At 35.7% G+C, this 22378-nt stretch overlaps 2 protein-coding genes across 2 annotated transcripts; both read left to right on the forward strand.

Moving 5' to 3' along the window:
• Nucleotides 1-2272: 2272 nt before the first annotated feature.
• Nucleotides 2273-2998, forward strand: LOC115984473. The gene is made up of 2 exons (XM_031107496.1): nt 2273-2620; nt 2771-2998. The coding sequence occupies exons 1-2, from the start codon at nt 2273-2275 to the stop codon at nt 2996-2998; spliced, it is 576 nt and encodes a 191-aa protein (XP_030963356.1).
• A 1213-nt stretch (nt 2999-4211) lies between these two features.
• LOC115986654 (cellulose synthase A catalytic subunit 3 [UDP-forming]-like) lies at nt 4212-12125 on the forward strand. Its single transcript, XM_031109883.1, has 14 exons — nt 4212-4371; nt 4790-4985; nt 5314-5534; nt 5632-5749; nt 5839-6046; nt 6402-6668; nt 6779-7124; nt 7221-7358; nt 7728-7853; nt 7944-8156; nt 8355-8619; nt 8930-9132; nt 10580-10930; nt 11526-12125. Exons 1-14 carry the CDS (start codon nt 4348-4350, stop codon nt 12108-12110), a joined length of 3261 nt encoding a protein of 1086 aa, XP_030965743.1. The 5' UTR covers nt 4212-4347; the 3' UTR covers nt 12111-12125.
• Nucleotides 12126-22378: the final 10253 nt, after the last annotated feature.

The raw sequence follows: 22378 nt of genomic DNA on the forward strand, positions 1-22378 counted from the left end.
AATAAGAGCAATTTTTGGAAAATTATAACATGATATGGCAAATAGGACACCTAGGGGCGGAGGTAGGAGGGCCAAGGGGGGGAGGGGGGTATGTGCCCCTCTTGAACTTTCAGGGGCGGAGGGAGGAGGGCCAAGGGGGGGAGGGGGGTATGTGCCCCTCCTGAACTTTCAAATTTTTTCACTAATAATATTATAATGACCTAAAATGCTTTATTTGCCCCCGAAACACACCAAAAAAAAATTTCTCAATTCACGGTACCTTTTCTCAGTAGACTTCTACTCCTATTACAATTCTAATATATAAAACCAATGGGTCCCACTTATTAATGATTAAAAACAAAAATTCTCGACATTGAATAGGAGTTTGAACACAGTAGCTTGATGGACTTTTGAAGACAAAAACATACTACAACTATAATATAAAAACCATCGGCCCCACTTGGTAATGATTAAAAAAAATAAAATAATAATAACAACCTTGCTACACCTACATGAAATGAGAATAGTACCAGCATAGAACTCAGGGAAAAAAAAGAGTGTATATATAACGTAACCAAAGCACGCCTCCCATCAAAAAGAAAAAAAATTATTTTCATATTAGTCTCTTTCGGTTTGCACCTCAGAGTTTCTGTGGAGTTTTTAAAAGCATTCAAGTTGGGGTTTTAAGTCACACGTTCAAATATTTACAGGTATGCATACTCTTAATACTTTTGCTTTGATTTATTTATTTAATTTTTTGAAGAATCAAATTATATGTTTAAACTGTTTATATTTAGATGGATCTCTTGATTTGACTATTCTTAACCATAAATTTATAATTCAAATTATACGTTTAAACTATTTGTATTTATAATGATCTCTTAATTTGATTATTCTTAACCATAAATTGGTAATTATTTTTCTTTATTTTAATAATATGACATATATATTTGTAGTTAATTGAGATTATGGAGAATCCTGATCATAACAATGAGTTCGGATCAAATCCTAAACGAACTCATATTGAAGTGGATGTTGCAAATCTTCCCACGGATCTTGGTTTAAGAATAAAAAATTCTAACTATCATCCTAATAAAAGAGATCAAATTAGAAGGCATTATCTAAAAAATAAACCTTGTCAACCAGTTGACCATGATTTTCCACAAAGTCAATTTGGCAAAACAAAGTGTCAATTTAATCCATTGGGTTTAAAGAATATCCTAGTTGGTTGGAATATAGCATTATGAAAGATGCTGCATATTGTCTATATTGTTATCTTTTTCAACTTGATATTGGTCAGCAAGGAGGGGGAGACTCATTTGTTATTGAAGGATTCAGAAATTGGAAGAAAAAAAAAAAAAGAAGAAGAAGAAGAAGGAGGAATTACAGAATCATGTTGGGGATCACAACAACGCACGTAATATAGCTCAAAAAAAATGTGAAGCTTTGTTAAACCAGAGACAAAGTATTCAAACAGTTATAAACAAGCAATTGGATGTTGAGAAAAGGGAATATCAAACTTGTTTGAATTCATCAGTGGATTGTATTTGCTTTCTACAACGGCAAGGATTAGCATTTTGTAGCCTTGATGAATCTAAAGACTCCAATAATCAAGGAAAAATTATTATGGTTTCTTGCAAAGCACAATGAAGAAATTGATAAGGCAGCCCTCGAAAATGCTCCTGAAAATCATCAAATGACCTCCCCTGATATCCAAAAAGAAATAGCAAATGCTGTAGTTGTTGAGACAATAAATGCTATTATTAAAGATATAGGAGACTCATTATTTGCTATTATAGTTGATGAATCATGTGATATGTCTACTAAAGAACAATTGGCAATTGCTCTGTGTTATGTAGACAAATTGGGACATGTGAATGAATGATTTTTAGGCATTACACATGTTAATAATACAGCAGTAATGACACTAAAGAGTGCAATTGAGGAAGTATTTAATAAACATAGCATAAGCATTAGTAGATTGCGGGGACAAGGCTATGACGGGGCAAGCAACATGCGAGATGAGTTAAATGGAATAAAAACCCTTATTTTGAAAGATAATCCCTCTACCTATTATGTCCATTGCTTTGCACATTAGCTTCAACTAACATTAGTTGCTGTAGCAAAAAATCACATCCAGATTACAACTTTTTTTAACTTGGTTGCAAAGGTATTCAATCTTGTTGGAGCATCATGCAAACGTCATGATATTCTTCGTGAAAAACGTAGTGCTGAAGTTATAGAAGCACTAAAAAATAATGAAATTTCAACTGGTCGTAGCTTGAATTAAGAAATGAGTCTGAAAAGACCTGGAGATACATGTTGGAGCTCTCATTATGGTGCACTTGTTAATCTTATTCACATGTTTTCTTCTGTAATTGATGTGATTGAAACTATTATAGAAGATGGTTTAGATTCTGATCAGAGAGCAGAAGCAAATACCTTAATTGGTTTACTTCAAACATTTGAATTCATGTTTGATTTACATTTGATGAAAGGTGTGCTTGGCATAAGTAATGAGTTGTCACATGCATTACAACGAAAAGATCAAGATATTGTGTATGCTATGAAGTTGGTTGACATTTCAAAGCAACGTTTACAGGTCATGAGAGATGATGGGTGGAACTCTTTGCTAGAGGAGGTTTCTGCATTTTGTGCAAAAAATAATATTGATGTCCCTGATATGGATGATTTATATCAACCTCGGCCACGTTGAAAAGCTCAAAACATGAAAAATTCACATCATTAACAAGTGGAGCTTTTTTATACTGTTATAGATATACAACTTCAGGAACTTAATAGTCGTTTTAAAAATTCTGAATTATTACTCTGTGTTGCGTGTTTGAACCCAGATAACTTATTTTCAACATTCAACAAGGAGAAATTGATTTGGCTTGCTCCGTTTTATCCAAGTGATTTTTCAACAGTTCAAGTTTCTTTCTTGGATAACAATCTTGAGACATACATCCATGACATGTGGTCCATTGAAGAGTTTTCAGCACTTAAAGGAATTGGATAGTTTGCAGAAAATATGTTAGAAATGAAAAAGGATGTTTCATATTCATTGATTTACTCATTAGTGACTTTAACATTGATCTTACTAATTGCAACAACTACTGTTGAAAGAACTTTTTTAGCAATGAACATAATTAAAAATTGATTACGCAATCAAATAGGAGATCGGTGGATGAATGATTGCTCAGTCACATATATTGAGAAAGGTATATTCAAGACTATTAAGAGTGAAGAAATCATGCACCGGTTTCAAAATATGAAAAATCGTTAAGGGCAATTGAGTAAAATAAGCTAGGTGTGAAAAAAATAAATTAAAGTTTACATTTTATGTTAGATTCCGTATGACAATTACATTATCATATAGTTGTTTATTTATTTTGTTATTAATATTGATTAATTTTTTACTTTCAATCTTGTTAATTTTTTAATCTTGCTTTCCCTGACCTAAATTCCTGGCTCCGCCACTAAGGACACCGTTACGACATAAATTCAATACAAGGACAATGTCTCAAATAAAGTATTTGTGCATTCTAAATATGAATCGGGAACTATGAAAAGAAGAAGTGAGTTCCATACTTCCAGCGTTTCAGTTCCATGACAGAGATACAAGAAAAAGACCCATCTAGTATCTAGAACTAAAATATTCCCATCTCTTTCTTATCTTCATCATCAACAAAAATTCAAACATAATATAGCCGTATCAGAATGTATCTGACACCACCACCGTGTAATAAAAAAACACCATAATACGTACGTGCCCATTCCTCATCCACTGCATGGCTTACGTGTGGAGCATCATGCATGATCATTATCGTCATCTTGAAACCCCCGTACCCATTATCTTCCACGTGTCATCTTCCTTCATTGACACCAATTTTAGATGATAGACACGTGGCATGATAGACACTGTGTTTTTGACTGCATGACTGTGTTTATTTAGTTGATTTTACTGATAAACACACTGTGTTTTTGACTGCATGACTGTTTATTTTGTTGCCGAGAAAACCGAGGAAAAGAGTGGACTAGTAGGTTTGTTGAGTAAAAACACTTTTTTCCTCAGGTCACAGTCTTGTGAAGGCTCAAAGATTGTTAAAAAAAATTTCCACATTTTTCTTAGCAACTAAACTGAGAATAAAGATTTGGAATTTTTGTAATTACGTAAGCAATTGATGACTGTAGAGAATGCTTGTTGAATAGAGTAATCTGATTCACAGTTGTGCAGATCTGGGCTTTGATTTGAGAAAGAGACGTGTTTTTGAAGCATTGAGCTCTGAGGTATGCATTAGATCTTATTGAGACTGAGAAACCTGCTTGATCCATTGTTCACATCTGGGCAAAGAGAAGCTGGTGCCAATGGAGTCAGAAGGAGAAACTGCGGTGAGTGTCAGAGAACTTTAGCTCTAATTTGGAATCTGTGCTCTGTTTTGTTGAGGAGATAACTGAGGAAATGAGATGGTCACACGTTGAAAATTAAATTCTGATGTTGTTTTGGTTTTCAAACTATGAAAGCTCTTGCCCACCAACTTAGTTACATAGTTGCACTAGTCTCAGTTGAGTGGAAATTGTAATGATCCATTTAATAAAGAATGTAAAAGTTTCTTTAGTTTCTTCATTTCTCTATTCTACATTTGCTCACCAACCAGATGTGCCTGTGTCTTTTTAGTTTCCTTCTGATTTTTGTTAGCTACAGACGTTGGGTACATTAGTTAAGCTTATATTATTCTGTTGATTGATTCAAATTGATGTGATCAGTATCTAATTGTTGATTGGAATGTCTTTTAATGTGATAACTCAGGCAAAGTCCTCAAAGACCCTGGGTGGACAAGTCTGCCAGATCTGCGGCGATAATGTTGGGAAGACTGTAGATGGTGAGCCATTCATTGCCTGCGATGTTTGTGCATTACCTGTTTGCAGACCTTGCTATGAGTACGAGAGGAAGGATGGGAATCAGTCTTGCCCTCAGTGCAAAACCCGATACAAAAGACACAAAGGTAAGTTAAATACTAAATAACTGAAAAAATTTCCACACACTAGGAAACATGGGAAAGAACATGAGTTTGAAAAAGTTGTGTTATTGTAAAAGATTTTGATCCCATCCCCCCCACCCCTGCAAAGATAACTGCACCCAACTAGTTTAGGTGTGTCATCTGCTAATCTTTGAAATTGTCTGTGAACTTAGTGAAACTGCAAATACAAATGCAAAAAAATTAACTTAATTGGTATTGCTGGTGACACTATCAATATTTGAAAAGCAGTGGATATCTTCTGATCACTATATTCTGACTGTTTAATTGTTGCCATTTATCTTGTTGATTTTAGGAAGTCCTGCAATTCTCGGGGATAGAGAAGAGGATGCTGATGCTGATGATGGTGGCAGTGACTTCAATTACAATTCGGAAGATCAAAACCAAAAGCAAAAGATTGCAGAGCGCATGTTGAGCTGGCATATGACATATGGACGGGGGGAGGATGTAGGGGCTCCCAGTTATGATAAAGAGGTTTCTCACAACCACATTCCTTTGCTCACCAATGGAACAGAGGTAATTCAGTTATGATAAAGAGTTCTTATGATATGCTGTTCTCTTCTCTCTCTCTAGGATACATTTGAAGTGTAATTAATCTTCCAGCCAATGGTAGGTTTCTGGAGAATTGTCTGCTGCATCACCTGAGCGTCTTTCTATGGCATCTCCTGGAGTTGGTGGTGGCGGGAAGCGTATCCATCCTCTCCCTTATTCATCTGATGTTAATCAATCACGTATGTCTCTATCCTTTGCATGTACTATGTATGTTTAGTTGTTGCTATCAGATATTGATTTGAGGTTCTTGATTATACTTTTTCTGCAGCTAATATTAGGGTTGTGGATCCGGTAAGGGAATTTGGTTCACCAGGATTAGGAAATGTAGCCTGGAAAGAAAGAGTTGATGGCTGGAAGATGAAGCAGGAAAAGAATGTTGTTCCAATGAGCACCTGCCAAGCCAATTCTGAGAGGGGTGCTGGTGATAACCGTGATATTGATGCCAGCACTGATGTGCTTGTAGATGACTCTTTACTGTACGTTCCCTCTTGATTGAAATACAGACTGTTGGGTGCTCTTTCAGATTTTATTGAGGCTTTATTCTTTGTTATTGTTGGTACTTTGTAGCTTGTTCAAAACTTTGTGGTTTACTTTGTTGATTACATCAGCTTTATCGCTATTGGACAACTTCTAAAATCTCAAAAGATGATAATTCCATTTTACGGGACAACCTTGGGTATTAGCAATAATTGCAAATAGAGTTCTATATGTAAACTAATTATAGCTATGGAATCGGTTTTCCCAAGTCTAATTTCTGTTATTATCACTTGTTTCTTAAGTCCAATATAGAAAAGGGCTGCAGTTAATGCTACGTATGGTTTTGTTTTGCAGGAATGATGAAGCTCGGCAGCCTCTCTCAAGAAAGGTTTCTATTCCATCTTCTAGGATAAACCCTTATAGGATGGTCATTTTTCTGCGGCTCATTATTCTCTCCATTTTTTTGCACTATCGAATAACAAATCCTGTGCCCAATGCCTATGCTCTGTGGTTAATATCTGTGATTTGTGAGATTTGGTTTGCAATATCCTGGATATTGGATCAGTTCCCCAAGTGGCTGCCTGTAAACCGTGAAACATATCTTGACAGGCTTGCTCTGAGGTGAGAATATCTTAAGCCTGCATTAATGTGTCTCAAGTAACTGTGTCATTTCAATTTGATGTTTTCATATTATATATAAAGTTTTAATTCCAAAGGAATATGCATTACAGATATGACCGTGCGGGAGAACCATCACAATTAGCTGCAGTTGACATATTTGTCAGCACTGTCGATCCACTGAAGGAGCCTCCTCTTGTGACAGCTAATACTGTGCTATCTATTCTCTCTGTCGACTACCCAGTTGACAAGGTCTCTTGCTATGTATCTGATGATGGTGCTGCTATGTTGACATTTGAAGCTTTGGCCGAAACATCTGAATTTGCACGGAAATGGGTTCCTTTCGCCAAGAAATATAACATTGAGCCTCGGGCTCCAGAATGGTACTTTACACAGAAGATTGACTACTTGAAAGATAAGGTTCAACCATCATTTGTCAAAGATCGTAGAGCTATGAAGGTAAGGGCTTACTATCCTGAATTTCTGATGTATCTTGCCAATCCATTTTCCGCACATAGATGCATCCTTCTAATGTTACTTTGTCTCATTATGCAGAGAGAATATGAAGAATTTAAAGTCCGTATTAACGGGCTTGTTGCAAAGGCACAGAGGATTCCTGAAGAAGGATGGATTATGCAAGATGGTACACCATGGCCTGGAAACAACACCAGAGACCATCCAGGAATGATCCAGGTAGCTTCTCCTTCATGTTGTTTTTAATATGTAAATTTTGGCCCCAAGGGGAGTGGGGAAGGGAGGTTCGAACAAGTGACCTTTGCTTCATGAGGCGTGGTTCCTAGCTGATTGTACTACCCCTTGTGTTTAAAACTGTCAACCTACTGCTTGTTGGAATTCAGTTATGGTTTGAATGTGTTTCTTATTTGATACAACTTTTCCTTGAAGTTCATAGAACAAACTGCTTAGATTTTTTCCTTGAAGTACCGTTCTCTTCCCCCCACCCATCTTTTTTCCAATTAGGGTGTAAAGCGGAGTCAAGTGTATCTTCTCTCTTGCAGGAGTATCATTTACTTAGTAAGATTTTGTCTATTTCATTATGTGAAGGTTTTCTTGGGCCAAAGTGGAGGGCTTGATGCTGAGGGTAATGAGCTTCCACGTTTAGTTTATGTTTCTCGTGAAAAGCGTCCAGGTTTTCAACATCACAAGAAGGCTGGTGCTATGAATGCACTTGTGAGTAGTTAAAAATATGAATTCCAGAGTTTTTGCATTCTCTTTATTTCTACATTTATCTTACCTCTAGTGTTCAATACTCTCTTTCAGGTTCGAGTATCAGCAGTGCTTACCAATGGACCTTTCTTGTTGAATCTTGATTGTGATCACTACATAAACAACAGCAAGGCCTTGAGAGAAGCTATGTGTTTCCTAATGGATCCCAATCTTGGAAAACATGTTTGTTACGTTCAGTTTCCGCAGAGGTTTGATGGTATTGATAGGAATGATCGATATGCCAACCGAAATACAGTCTTCTTTGATGTAAGTCTAACATCCTCCAATTTAAGCGATGGATTCTTTGTGTCTATCTGATGTTATTGAATGGTGTTAATTGTGTTCACTTCTGTGATGTGTTTGATGTCCCTGTGATTGGACAAAACATTTGATATTTCTTTAAAATTATTTGTTATCTTTTTGCTAAACATCTTTTGATAATATATTTATCATCTTAAATTTCAGATCAACTTGAGAGGTCTGGATGGCATTCAAGGCCCTGTTTATGTGGGTACTGGATGCGTCTTCAATAGAACAGCTTTATATGGTTATGAGCCACCTCTCAAACCTAAGCATAAGAAAGCTGGATTTTTATCTTCGTTTTGTGGTGGGTCAAGAAAGAAGGGTTCAAAGTCTAGTAAAAAGGGTTCAGACAAGAAGAAATCTAGCAAGAATGTAGACCCCACTGTGCATATTTTCAGTCTAGAGGATATAGAAGAGGGTGTGGAAGGTACATTGTTTGAATATTATTTCTTTATTTTTTGGGGTTTTTTTTTAAAAAAATAAATAAATTATAAACCAGTCAAAATCCTTCCATGTCATCTTGAATTTATTGACAATGTAATAAATTCCTCATTCACTTGTTTAAAAGGAGAGAATGATTGCTTCTTATTGAGTGGTAAACCTTAATACATAAACAAGATCTAAAATCAACTTTGTCATTCATGAAACAATATTTGTACAATATCCACGGCATCTTATAACTCTCGAAAGTTTTTTTAGATATGATTCTAACATTTTCTTACTCTTTTTAAATTCAGGTGCCGGATTTGACGATGAAAAGTCGCTACTCATGTCCCAAATGAGCCTGGAGAAAAGGTTTGGTCAGTCTGATGTTTTTGTTGCGTCTACACTTATGGAGAATGGTGGTGTTCCACAATCTGCAACACCAGAAACTCTTCTTAAAGAGGCTATTCATGTCATCAGCTGTGGTTATGAGGACAAATCAGAATGGGGAACTGAGGTATGATGTCTTTATTTGTCTCTTTAACTTTGTTATTAGTTTTTGGATTTACCAAGATGTCCTTTAAGCAGAATATACCTCTGGCTTTAGAGATTTGCAACATTTTTGTATGTGTCTGAAAGGAATAGGAACAATACCTACTTTTGTAAGATACTGTTATTCATACTTTTAAAATCATGATATGTGTTTAGATGCCTGGAAAAAGGAGAAAAATAAACAAGACCCTTAGTTTTTATAGTATAGGTAGCTACAAGTTATTGGCAATTAAAATTTGGTATGCATTTTCTTCCCTAAACTTTGAGTCAGGAACAAGGTTACAGGGGCGGAGGGCCATGGCCCCCCCAAAGAAATTTTTTAAAATATGTATATTAAAATTTTTAATATTTTCAAAATTTATTTTACAAAAATAAGAGTTGGCCCCTCCAAATATTTAAATTAGTCCAATAATGCTCTTAAAAAAATAATTATTTTTTGAGCTCAACGATAAAAACAAAAATAAAAATAAAAATTGGTCTAATAGTTATAGAGATACAATTTTTTTTTTTTTTGTAATTCTATTTTTTATTGTAAAATGTGCTCTTATATCTGTTAAATATTTGATAAAATTTGATATAAAACATGTTTGATTCTATTTTTTTCAATTTGTTATGTGGCGATTAACAAGTCATTGACTCATTAAAAAAATTGTCACTAAAACTACACAAGAAATGTGTCTTCCATATACTGGGTTAGAGCAAGGTAGCTTTAAATATTTTTAAAATCTAACTTATTTCTCAAAATTTTGGATCATTCATGTTTTTGAAAATTTTATCAGTTGAATTGAAATATTTTTTTACTTACTTTAGTATAGAATTTGATCATTTGTATTTAAAATGAAACTTTTTAAGAATTTTACTATGAAAATATAAAAAATGAATTTTATTTTATGAAAAATCGTCATTAAACATAATTTTGATTGAAAATAATAAACTTTTTTTTTGGGTATATGTATATATAAAAAAGCGCGTGTGTATGTAAAGGTTGACTTGATAAATATATTAATGTCGCAACTTGGCTCTCAATTCAAAGATTGGTGCACACCACACTCAATGAATTTGTCCACATCTATAAGGAAATCCACCACCAAGGCACTCCCAACCAGGACCAGGTTTTTCTTTTTAAATGAAATTTGAAAGCTGATAAAAGTTTATTACATTAACCCTTTTTCTTCTCTCCTTCAATCCTCTCTCTTACCTACCTTGAAATTTCTCAGCATTTCTGCACTGGTATTGGTTTTCTCTAGTAACCGTCTATTAATTGACAAACAAGACATCGTGGCTTATAGAGTGCATTTATGTGCGTGCAGTCTTCCCATTTCTGCACATGGTTGATCGGGTTTTTGATAATTTTTTGTAAATTGCTGTTTTATTTCATTTTGTCTAATCAATATTTGTGTCTTGAACTGCAGATTGGATGGATTTATGGCTCTGTTACTGAAGATATTCTGACAGGATTTAAGATGCATGCTCGTGGTTGGCGATCAATATACTGCATGCCCAAGCGCCCAGCCTTTAAAGGGTCTGCTCCTATTAATCTGTCAGATCGTTTGAACCAAGTGCTTCGATGGGCTTTAGGTTCTGTGGAAATTCTTCTCAGTAGACATTGCCCTATCTGGTACGGTTATAATGGCAGGCTTAAATGGCTTGAGAGGTTCGCATATATCAACACCACCATCTATCCAATCACTGCCCTTCCTCTTCTTATGTATTGTACTTTGCCGGCTGTCTGTCTACTCACAAACAAGTTCATTATTCCACAGGTTTGTTATATAACCAAACTCATTTTCTGTACAATAATGGTGTCCTTGTCATTATTATCTCAACAGGGCTCTTTTTTTTTTTAATAATCTTTTCCCTAGCATCACCCTCTGCAATCCTTGCGTCTTACAAGAGCTTACAGTGTTTTGTCATTTGGGGAGTTGTTTGTGATTTTGCTTCAAAATATGAAATGGTGAACAGATAAAAATTCACCATAATGAATTAACATTTCACAAATACCCTGGCATGGCATCCATTAATTAAGAATAGTAGGATTTACAGGAATTACAGTATATATTGGAAAGGAACGCATGCTTCTTGCTAGTTTTTGTTTTCAAAATAAAAGGGTTTGGAGGGGAATGAGCAAGGCAAAGTCGGTAAAAACACCATTCCCACCTCTCTTGTTGTGAAAAAGAGATAAAAGATGGAAATATAAAAACTGTTCTGTATTTTCTTGTGCTTGGGGGAAACTTTCTCCATGAGAGAAGAAGAAAAAGAAAATTACTTGTTCCTGTTTGTGTATTCTATGAATATTGTCTCAAAATGCTGGTCTTTAGTATCTGCTAAATTTTTTTGCTTGGCTTATTCCACTTGCAGATCAGTAACATTGCAAGTATATGGTTTATATCACTCTTTCTTTCCATCTTTGCTACCGGTATCCTAGAGATGAGGTGGAGTGGTGTTAGAATTGATGAGTGGTGGAGAAATGAGCAGTTTTGGGTTATTGGTGGTGTTTCAGCCCATCTCTTTGCCGTTTTCCAGGGTTTGCTTAAAGTACTTGCTGGTATTGACACCAACTTCACAGTTACATCCAAGGCATCAGATGAAGATGGAGACTTCGCTGAATTGTACTTGTTCAAGTGGACAACCCTTCTCATCCCACCAACAACTCTCCTTATCATAAACTTGGTTGGAGTCGTTGCAGGGATTTCCTATGCCATCAACAGCGGTTACCAATCATGGGGTCCTCTCTTTGGGAAGCTCTTCTTTGCCTTTTGGGTGATTGTCCATCTGTATCCCTTCCTTAAAGGTTTGATGGGTCGCCAGAACCGGACACCCACCATTGTTGTCGTCTGGTCAATTCTCCTTGCTTCAATTTTCTCATTGTTATGGGTGCGAGTGGATCCATTTACCACTAGAGTTACCGGTCCAGATGTTGCGCAGTGTGGAATCAACTGCTAGAGGGAAAGTAACACAACTTAAAGACTGAAAATACTTTTTTTAAGTTATTGTCCTTGCCAAGTTTCAGAGGTAAGGAGATATGTAAGTGTCTCGTATTTTTGCTTTTACTTTATGTCTTTGAGCTTGTTTGTCTATGTAAAGTTTACATTATGTGTAGATGATAGGTGGCAAAGAAAATTATTTTGTTGTTACAGTGTGATTTTTATGTATTATTTTGATATATTCTAAAAAAATTGGACACTATTTCTGGAACTAATTAATTATTCATTATATATCCCACAAGTTTATATGCAACCTACAATATCTTTTTGTTTAATAGAGTATTTTCATAGCCTTGAAATGTGCAGAGTTATTTATATAGGCCAAAACAAATGGATTCCCAACTCCTTTTATATTATTGCACAATCTTTCCAACACAAAATAAAAGGTGAATTGACAAACCCAAATGAGAATGCTTGGCAAGCTCCTAGTTCCAACTTGCCTCTGTAAAACATAATATTATTACATGGTTAAAATAAGTGAGTTAACAATGCACAAGAATTTTGAATAAAATCTATACCCAGATTACCTGTTTGAAAAACAGGTTCTACAACAGGTTCATTTGGTCAAGGCCTTGAAGGCACATACATGTTTGGGCCAATATGTGTAGCATGCTACATTCACCTTTGGGTCATTCCATGCAATTTAGGATTAGGTGAGTTACAATTAGAATTCTTTATAAGGGCAAAATTTGCTGAAAAGCATCTTTTTGAAAAAAATATTAGCAAAAAAGCATGCGGATGAAACATTTTAGTAAGTTAGACTATTTTTTTCTATAAAATAAATAAATAAATAAAATTAAAAAAAAAAAAAAAAGGTGGAACTCGAGTCTATGAAACTCGAGTTTCAAGATTTTTCACAGGGAACTCGAGTTTAGGGAAACTCAAGTTCTGCTCAAATGGGACTCGAGTTCCACGTTTTTTTTTTTTTTTGGTTCATGTCAGACTTTACGCAAACTCGAGTTCCAAAAATAGTCCAACTTACTAAAATGTTTCATTCACATACTATGCACCAAAATTTTTTCTAAAAAGCTACTATTTGGCAAATTTTGCCCTTTATAAGTGTTCATCTAGTTAAGATTTACCGATTAAACACTTGATGTGGAATTCTATGCACGTTCATGCATGACTTTCCTTGTTCAATGTCCAATTATTATTTATTAGTTCTATTTTATGAGCCCAGGTGTTCCAAACACACAAACCATTTTGGCCTTCGAGTCCAGGGAATATTTTTATAAAAAAAAAATTAAAATTAAAATTTATTTGGGCTAAAAAGGTGTTCAAAGGACCAAAGCTTCCTCGACATTAAAAATAAAAAATAAAATAAAAAACTAAAATACAAAATTGACCTTTTAAGTTTTTCCAAAATTCCTTTAAATTCATTTAGGTCCTCTAATTTTGCTTTTATTAATTTCAGTCTTTTAAGTTTTAGATTTATTCAATTCAAATATTTTCGTCAATTTTTGTTAAAAAAAATCTAAAAATATATTTTAATCATTAATTGAATATTTTTTAATTTAAAATTTTGAAAAAAATTTTAAAAATTGAAAAATTAACCACAACTTATATCAAAGGTTGATGGAAAAGTTTTAATTGAATAAACTTGAAAGTTGATAAGTAAAACAAACAAAAAATTAAAGTTACGAAATTAAATTTAGAGAACTAAAATGAATTTTGACGAAGTATAAAAGGTAAGTTTTACAATTCAATCCAAAAAAAAAAAACCACATGTCATTATATAATCCTATTCAAACATCGGTATCATCATCAAGAAGTGGATTTTTTTTAGAGTTGTGGATGAAAATTAAGTTATTAAACAATAGTGCACGGATAAAATGATAAAGCAAATTTTTTTAAGCTCACAGAATCCAAAGTAGAGTAAATGGATTTTAGGATGTCTCTTTGTTAATAAAATTTTTTCATAAAGAATTAAAGAATCACAACTAACAAGGAGCTATATAGCTTTGGGACTTGGGAGGCATCCATTTTAAAAAGATATAAACTGACTCCTGTTTAAAGATGGCAAAACAATTGAAAAATGAAAAAACTGAAAGCCAATGTACTCTAGAACTAGAAGACAAATGATCTACAAAAGTTGGGAATTAATAGAATTTCAAGGTGGTTTGGTAAAAAAATTTAGTAACGTCGTTTAAATATTAGGAAAATATATATGGATTAGAAAATATAGTAAAAATACATATTATAGTGTTTAAATATTAAAAACTGTTATTTAAACAATAATACCAAAATGAGCTCTCTAATCCAAATACAAGCTACAGTGGAGCTACTCATTCTCACACATCAAACCTACGGTTTACTATCACATATGGTACAATCTTCTCGTTTTCTTTATCTTCAGGACATTGTCTTAGCTTTTATACGTAGCAATACTATCACATAAGGTACACACTACACAATCCAAAAAATAAAAAAATAAAAAACAAACTAACAACTTGTTCATTTTATCTCAGTTGCAATGGGGGTGAACACATTGATATTTTTTAGGTTAATTTCAATGTAGAGTTTCATTAAATCTTGGACATTGCAATGGGTGTGAACGCATTGATATTTTTTTAGGTAATTTCAATGCAAAGTTTCTTAAAATCTTGGACATGAATTAATAAAAGAAAGTTTATATTTGATGGGTCTTGTTAATAGGTGTCCATAGGCCAATTGTTAATAAACTATATTAGTTTTTAACATTACTTTTATGAGAAATATAAAAAGCTATCAAGAAAATTAATTATGTTATCATTTTTCCATAAAATGTTTTAAAAAATTCTTAAACCAATGTCCTTAGGACATTCGTTAACTTTGACATGCTTTTATTTAGTCTTTGAATTTTATTATTATTTTTTGTTTAAGTTCTTTTAGCTTAAAAGTTTTTAATTTAGTCCATTTATCTAATTTCGACACACCTCCTTTATAGTTTTAGTATTTTTTCCTTTTAAAAAAATCAAAATGATATTGTTGTGGTGGAGCTAATAATATTTGATTAGACAAATTAACTATATTGGAAACTAATGGAAGTTAAAAAGTAATGAAATGAAAAAAAAAAAAAAAAAAGTGAAAACTTAAAAGATTGAATGGAAAATAGATCAAAGAAAAATAGTAGAACTTATAATTTAGGCTTTAAATGATAAAACAGTAATAATAAATATTTGTTTATTTATTCACTAATAATGTGATTCAAATTTAAACTACCCATTTATCAATAAATCATCAAGATTTTAAGAGTATTTTTCTAAAAAAAATATATATTTTTAAGAATATTGTAGAGTTACGCAAAAAAAAAAAAAGTAAATTGAAATTAAACTCCTAAAGTTTGGGGGTATTTGAATTTTACACCATGAAATTTCAATATTTGAATTTTACTCCTTGAACTTTAGGGGTGTTTAGATTTTACACCATAAAGTTTCAAAATTTATGGATATAAAATCCAAACACTTCCAAACTTTAGGAGGTAAAATCCAAATTCTGAAATGGTAGGATTTAAAATCTAAACACCCTAAACTTCAGGGGTAAAATCCAAATTCTAAAACTTTAGGGTGTAACCCAAACTCTAGGGGTGTAATTTGCAATTTACCCAAAAAAACATAGATTCTAACTCTAGAAAATCTAGATGGTGTATGAACTAAGAACCTATGATGCACGAACATGGATACGGGTACAGGTACGATACGGTGATAAGAAAGTTTTCTAAAATATTATAACATAATATGACAAACAAAACACCATTGCAATATAGATACAACGTATGTGCAATGTCCCAAATAAAGTATTTGTACATCCTAGATATGAACCGTGAACTATGAATAAAAAAAGTGAGTTCCATACTTCCGGAGTTTCAGTTCCATGGCAGAGATACAAGAAAAAGACGAGTCTTTTGACTGAATATTGTAAACAATGAAGTTTATTTGTGATATGGGTACTGTTTAAACTTATTTAGGAAAATGAGAAGATAAGCAAATTTCGGCAACACCATTACCGAAATTCTAAGAAAAAGTAGGAGAGAGGAGAGAGAAATGATGTGACGGATGTGAGAGAGAGAAAAAAGAATTTTGGCAATGATATTGCCAAAAAAAAAAAAAAATTTGAATTGTGGCAATTGAATTGCCGAAATTGGAGGATTAAAAAAAATGAACTGTGGCAAGAATAATGCTACGGCCACAAACTATTTTATCATATTTTTTACAAAATGTTGTTGTAAGGACGCAATTCAAGTCTCTAGCCCAAGAGATGGATGAACTTAGGCCCAAAAAACCCAATACAATGAATTTGTAAAGAGTGGATTGGAAAACTAAGCTTTAATGAGTTAGAAAACAAGTGAAATGGATTCAGGTAGCAAGAAAAGGAAGATAAACTTATTTCAACTAAAGAAAATCGTCCTAGGCAAAGTCCAAGGAGATCAATTCTTATATATTTCTCTTAAGTTTGATTACAGATTCAGTTCTTGATTGCTATAGTGTTTTTCTCTTAGTTTCTCGATCCCCCACTCTCAGAGTCTCTCTTCTATTTTATACTATCTTCCCCTTTCATCTCCACCTTCCACATGCAGATTAGATTGTAGGTGTTGATCTTTGTCCCATCAGCACCTTCCTAAAGTCTTTAGGTAGTAGTTGTAAGGCTGAAAGTTATATTCAGAAATTACTTCCTCATCAATGCGACCAAAGAGTTAGCTGCAAGCATTTAATGCGATGGTAACAGCTTTCCCTTAAGATATTTCATGACCTTTCTCTATCCTGTCTCTTCCTAATACTTATCCACATTGATGAAATGATCTAGAATGTTACTCTTGATAACAGACCACACCTTCTAACCTCAGCTTTGCTCAACCGAGAAGGGGTTCTTCCTCGGACCACCTGCTAGGTGACCTTAACCGGAATTCACCTCTTCACTTACTAACACAGATTCTTATTAAAGTGTTTACCCGTCCCCAAATTGTTTAACATCCTCAGATTGGGCCCCTAGCCCAATATATACATAAATATGGGCTCCTAGGCCTAACACCCTACAATAGCCCTTCGAGATTCTTTTTTCTGGCTCCTCGAGAAGAAATGAGGATTCCAATGTCATCATAGCTAGTCCGTGCTTATCATACATCACCTCTGCCTGCGTAAATGCCTTTTTTGCTGCCCAAGACACGCTCCTAACGCTTTGGCATACGAGACGTGCCTTCATTAAATTTTTATGGCTCCTTATCCCCCACGTTCTACAACACGATGCGGATTCAACGACTGAGCATTCTGCTGAAACCTGGGTGGGAATTTTCCCTCTTATAACTTTCTCTTTGATATAAATACCACTTAAATCAATCACCCATCTCACTTTAGCATTCACTTCGCTTTAGTGCACATACATCGAACCTGCAAAATTTCCCAACTCACTCGTGCCCTTACAAATACCAAAAGCATGTCCGAGGATACTTTTCTTCTTTCTGTAAGTCTTCATAAATCTTTACACTTTATTTTTCTGTACACCTTTCTTTCCTTTGTGTCCTTTCCTCCTCGACTCTTCTTTCCTCTCTTTATCTTCTTAGCACCTTTAAATCCCTCTTAGGAATGGGTAGGTTCACCAATTTGGTAGACTTCGAGGAAGGTATAGAGAGCTTTAGAGCTTTGTATAGGATCCCACCAAGAGTGTTTATTAGCTATTGTAAGGAGGGAGAGTGTCATGAGAAAAGGCAAGAGGGAGAAGTGGTAATCCCAATGATTGCCTTCATAGAGGGGCGATGAGAATTCCCATGGGCATCGTAACCAAGGATTACCTTAAGGCCCATACGTTAGGTCCCACCTAGTGTGCCCCAAACATGTTCAGAATTTTAGGGAATGTAGGCGCCCTTAACGAAAGAATGGGCTTAAGATTGACCTACCATGATATCAACTGGGTTTACAACCTCCACCACTTAAAGGGATAAGGGTATTACATTAAATCTAGACACCCCGAGGTTAGGCTCATTCAATGCCTCCTAGAATCCAACAAGGGCCTAAATAAGGATTTCTTGATCGTGTCAGGGGAATGGCACTATAGCCTCCCCTGCTCAACGAGAGAAGCGCAACCAGGTGGGATTTTAGACCTAAGATGATTATTTTAAAGTTACCTCCTTTTTCTTTTTCTTTTTTTGCTTGTGCCTGTACATGAAATTCCCTTTGATTTGCATTATTCTTTGCTAATGATATGTTTTGTCTTTCCCAATGGTTTTGAAGAAAAAAATGCTGCCATTCCCAACTTCAGCCTTGTAAACCAACAAAGCTTGGACAAAATCTAAAAGGTCGAAATGTTTGTCCACACAGACAGACAACTAAGGGCGGCCCATATGATCTTGGACTACATCTCAATTTCCAAGAGCTTCCAGGCACCAAAGTGTGTCATTAAAGCTAAGGATCCTCAGTTGCATTGAATCAGTGTTGCTGCTCCAGGCTTTTTGATCACCAGCCCAATTCCAGAAGGCACTTTCGCCACCACCCCTATCCTAGAGGGCATACCAAGGGTAGCACTACCCTTCCAACGTGCTGCCGACAAGCCAACCTCATCACAACCAACCACCAAGGAAGAAGAGGAGGAAGAAGACAAAGAAGTGGTTGAGGTGACCGACTCTGAAGATGAATTTTCTATCTTCAACCAACCATTATCTCCAAAGCCTCAAGTCGGCGATTCTAGCCACCCTCCTCTAGTTCAAGCAGACAACTCCCAAAAGGACACTTCCATCCCTAAAGATATGGGGATTCAGCACAAGCAGAGGTCAACTTTCTAGGAGCTGCTAGAGTCCAGACCTGGGAGGAAGGCAGCTCAGACAACGCTTCCCACCCCACCACCCTCTCAACCCATTCGAGCTGATCCTGCCGAGCACAAAAGGAAAAAGGATCAGAAGGGTAAAAAGGTGATGCAGACGGGAAGAGCCCACCCCTCCCAGGAGGATAAGCCCCAAAGAGGGGCCAAGTAGTCCAGAAGCATGCAGACAAGGCCAACCAATGAGGGAGAGAGGAGGGGTGAGCACCGAGTTGTAGCACCAGCCTGGGCCCCACATATGGAGCTAGATGAAACTCCTCTTCTCAGCGATACCTCCATCTGAGACTTCTAGCAAGGCATGGCTAGGTATGTTGCCGATGCTGTGAAGCACTCCTTGTTGCTGCCCAAGGACATGGCTGACCTCAGATCTATGAGGCAGTATGAGGTCTTCCTCGGCTTGAAGAGGGACTTGGCCATGGTTTTTTTTTTTTTTTTTTTTTTTTTTCTTGTAATTGTACTTTTCTTCCTTTCCAAGCCATCCAAGCCATATTTAGAGTCAAGGAGATGGTGAATTATTCCCATCGAAAGATGAAGGAAGAAGAGGGGAGAAGGATAGCGGTCGTGGATGCCTTCCACGTGGTCGAAAAAAGTATTCAAGAGCTTAAGAGCAAGCTAATTGAGGAGGAAAGGGAAAGAAAAAGTGTTACAGTTGCCTTGGACAGCGCTGAGAGACAAGCTGAAGGCCAACGGGTGCTTCTTTGCAATGCCGAGGATCAGCTGACCGCCTCCAAAGAACAGATCATTACCCTGAAGAAAAAGTTAGAGGAGGTCAAAAAGGCCAAAACTCAAGCAGAGAAGGCTAGGGAGGAGGCAGAGAAAGTTAGAGAGGTGATCAAGCAGGCAGGATATGATATAGGAGTGGCTGAAACCAAGGAAGCCTTAAGGCTGAGGTCTTGGGAGTATGTAGGAACTACTGCTCCCAAGTATGGAATGAAACCCTCAACTAAGCTGGGTTTGAGGCTTCTTCTGTACTTGGGAAGGCAGAGTGTCTACTACCTTCCAGCCATTCGTACCTCCTCCTCTTGTAGCTCCAAGGTAGACACCCCTCCCGAGGTGGCAAATCTTGAGAAGAGCAGCCCCAATAAGGTCCCTCCTTCCCTAGCAGCCCTCCAAAAGTGGCCAAGCAGCCTAGGGTGAATGGAAAAGAGGTTGAGGTGACTAAGGGAGTGGCCCTTGATGCCACCAAACTCGGGACTGCTCTCCAAGATCCTACCAAAGACAATGAGGCACCTAGGATGGAGAGTTTTCTTGCAACTCTTCCATTACCTGCCAAAGGTGACCCCAAAGGTGCAAACCAAGGATCCTCAGAGGCTATAGTACCCTAGTCCAAGGCCCCGGCCCAAGGAAAAATTGTAATAAAAAAGAAGTAGATTTTAGTATAGTTCTTTCTTCTTGTTTTTATTTTCAAAACTAGTAATCTAGTTGATCTTTTGTAAGCAATTTTCCTTTTTCTAAGGCTCGAATTAATGATAATTTACAAGTTTTCCCTTCATATTTGTGATATTGATGTTGATTCTAACATAGTTTATGTTTTATCTAACACTTAACTAATATGGAATTGAGACAAAGCTTTATTTAGTTTTCTGCATAAGTGGTGGCATAATTATCCCACCTTAAATGATTAGCAGCAAGATAAGCTAAATTTGCTAAGTCCATAATCCCAACCAAGTGTAACCTTCAGCTCAAAAACATACATAATTGCAGAGTATCTGTTCACATTAGGCTTTAATTAGTTTTTCATTTATCAGCAAGTCTATTAGGCTTTAATTAGTTTTTCATTTATCAGCAAGTCTAAGGAACTGGGGATGATAATCAATTTTGAAACTGAATCATGGACATACTTTCAAATGTTTTAAGTGATGCTCATGAGTGTTCATTTGATCATGTTATTATAATAAAGATTTTTGCCACTTAGTCATGGTTGTTTCTACTTGATACTTAGATAAATGACAGAAAGTATGAACTTGCCTAATGTTGGTTGTTGGAGGAACCAAGTATAATTAGGGTTTTGTTTAACACTTAGAAAGATGATTAATAGATATCAATTTACCCAAAGTATGTGGTCCGAGGAGTTAGGCATGACCAAGGTTCTGTTTCATACTTAGGAAGATAGCTTGGAATATCAATTTACCCAAGGTATGTGGTCCGAAGAGCCAGGCATGACCAAGATTCTATTTGATACTTAGGAAAATAACATGAAGTATTAATTTACCCAAAGCATGTGGTCCAAGGATCCAAGCGTAGCTAAGGTTTTGTTTAATACTTAGAAAAATGATCTAACATATCAATTTACCCAAGGTATGTAGTCCGAGGAGCCAAGCATGACCAAGGTTCTGTTTAATACTTAGGAAAATAACAAGAAATATTAATTTACCCAAAGCATGTGATCTGAGGGTATAGGCATAGCTAAGGTTCTGTTTAATACTTAGAAAAATGATCTAACATATCAATTTATCCAAGGTATATGGTTCGAGAAACCAAGCATGACCAAGGTTCTATTTGATACTTCAGAAAATAACAGGAAGTATTAATTTACCTAAAGCATATGGTCTGAAGATCCATGTATAGCTAAGGTTCTGTTTAATACTTAGAAAAATGATCTAACATATCAATTTACCCAAGGTATGTGATTCGAGAAACCAGGCATGACCAAGGTTCTATTTTATACTTAGGAAAATAATTTAGAATATCAATTTACCCAAGGTTTGATATTCTAACAAATAGTAGAGGGCATGACGCACAATATAATAAACCCAAATATGGTAAAGAGAGCTTTCATTAATAAAAATACCTTCTTAGGTTATTTACATTCCAGGGGCGTGGTATAGCCTTTTCCTCTAGATCTTCAAGATAATATGCACCTATTCCAGCCACGGACGTAATTCGATATAACCCTTCCCAGTTAGGCCCTAGCTTTCCCCAAGATGGGTTCTTTGCAGTACCCAAAATATTTCTTAACACCAAGTCTCAAGGTGCCAGTGGCCTTAGCTTCACATTGGCATCAAACCCTTGCTTGAGCTTGTGTTGATTATAGGCCAGTTGGACCATGGCATTTTCTCTTCGTTCTTCAATCAAGTCTATTGTTGCTTAAAGTGAAAAAACTCGTCCTCAGTATGAGGAATCCAATCTCCAAATGAATAACAGTCTCAGCTCCATAAGTCACTAAAAAGGGTGTCTCTTTCGTTGATCTACGCCAGGTGGTCCAATACATCTAAAGGACGTGTGAAAGCTCTTCCACCCATTTTTTCTTCGCATCATCCAATATCTTCTTGAGTCCACTTATAATGACCTTATTAATAGCCTCGGCCTGTCCATTCCCCTAAGGATAAGCCGGGGTGGAATATCTATTTGTAATTCCCAAATCGCAGTAGTACCTCCTGAAGGCTTTACTGTCAAATTGAAGTCCATTGTTCGAGATAAGTGTATGGGGGATCCCAAACC

Source organism: Quercus lobata, chromosome 4 (assembly GCF_001633185.2).
Source record: "Quercus lobata isolate SW786 chromosome 4, ValleyOak3.0 Primary Assembly, whole genome shotgun sequence".
Lineage (NCBI taxonomy): Eukaryota > Viridiplantae > Streptophyta > Magnoliopsida > Fagales > Fagaceae > Quercus > Quercus lobata.

What these genes read in the sequence shown, in the direction of transcription:
- LOC115986654 (XM_031109883.1), top strand. Translation starts at nt 4,348, where the DNA reads ATGGAGTCAGAAGGAGAAACTGCG. An exon ending in CTTGTAGATGACTCTTTACT is followed by an intron (nt 6,047 to 6,401) that starts GTACGTTCCCTC and finishes TTTGTTTTGCAG; the next exon opens with GAATGATGAAGCTCGGCAGC. An exon ending in TATAGAAGAGGGTGTGGAAG is followed by an intron (nt 8,620 to 8,929) that starts GTACATTGTTTG and finishes TTTTAAATTCAG; the next exon opens with GTGCCGGATTTGACGATGAA.
- LOC115984473 (XM_031107496.1), top strand. Translation starts at nt 2,273, where the DNA reads ATGAGTCTGAAAAGACCTGGAGATACATGTTGGAGCTCTCATTATGGT. An exon ending in GGAACTCTTTGCTAGAGGAG is followed by an intron (nt 2,621 to 2,770) that starts GTTTCTGCATTT and finishes ATACAACTTCAG; the next exon opens with GAACTTAATAGTCGTTTTAA.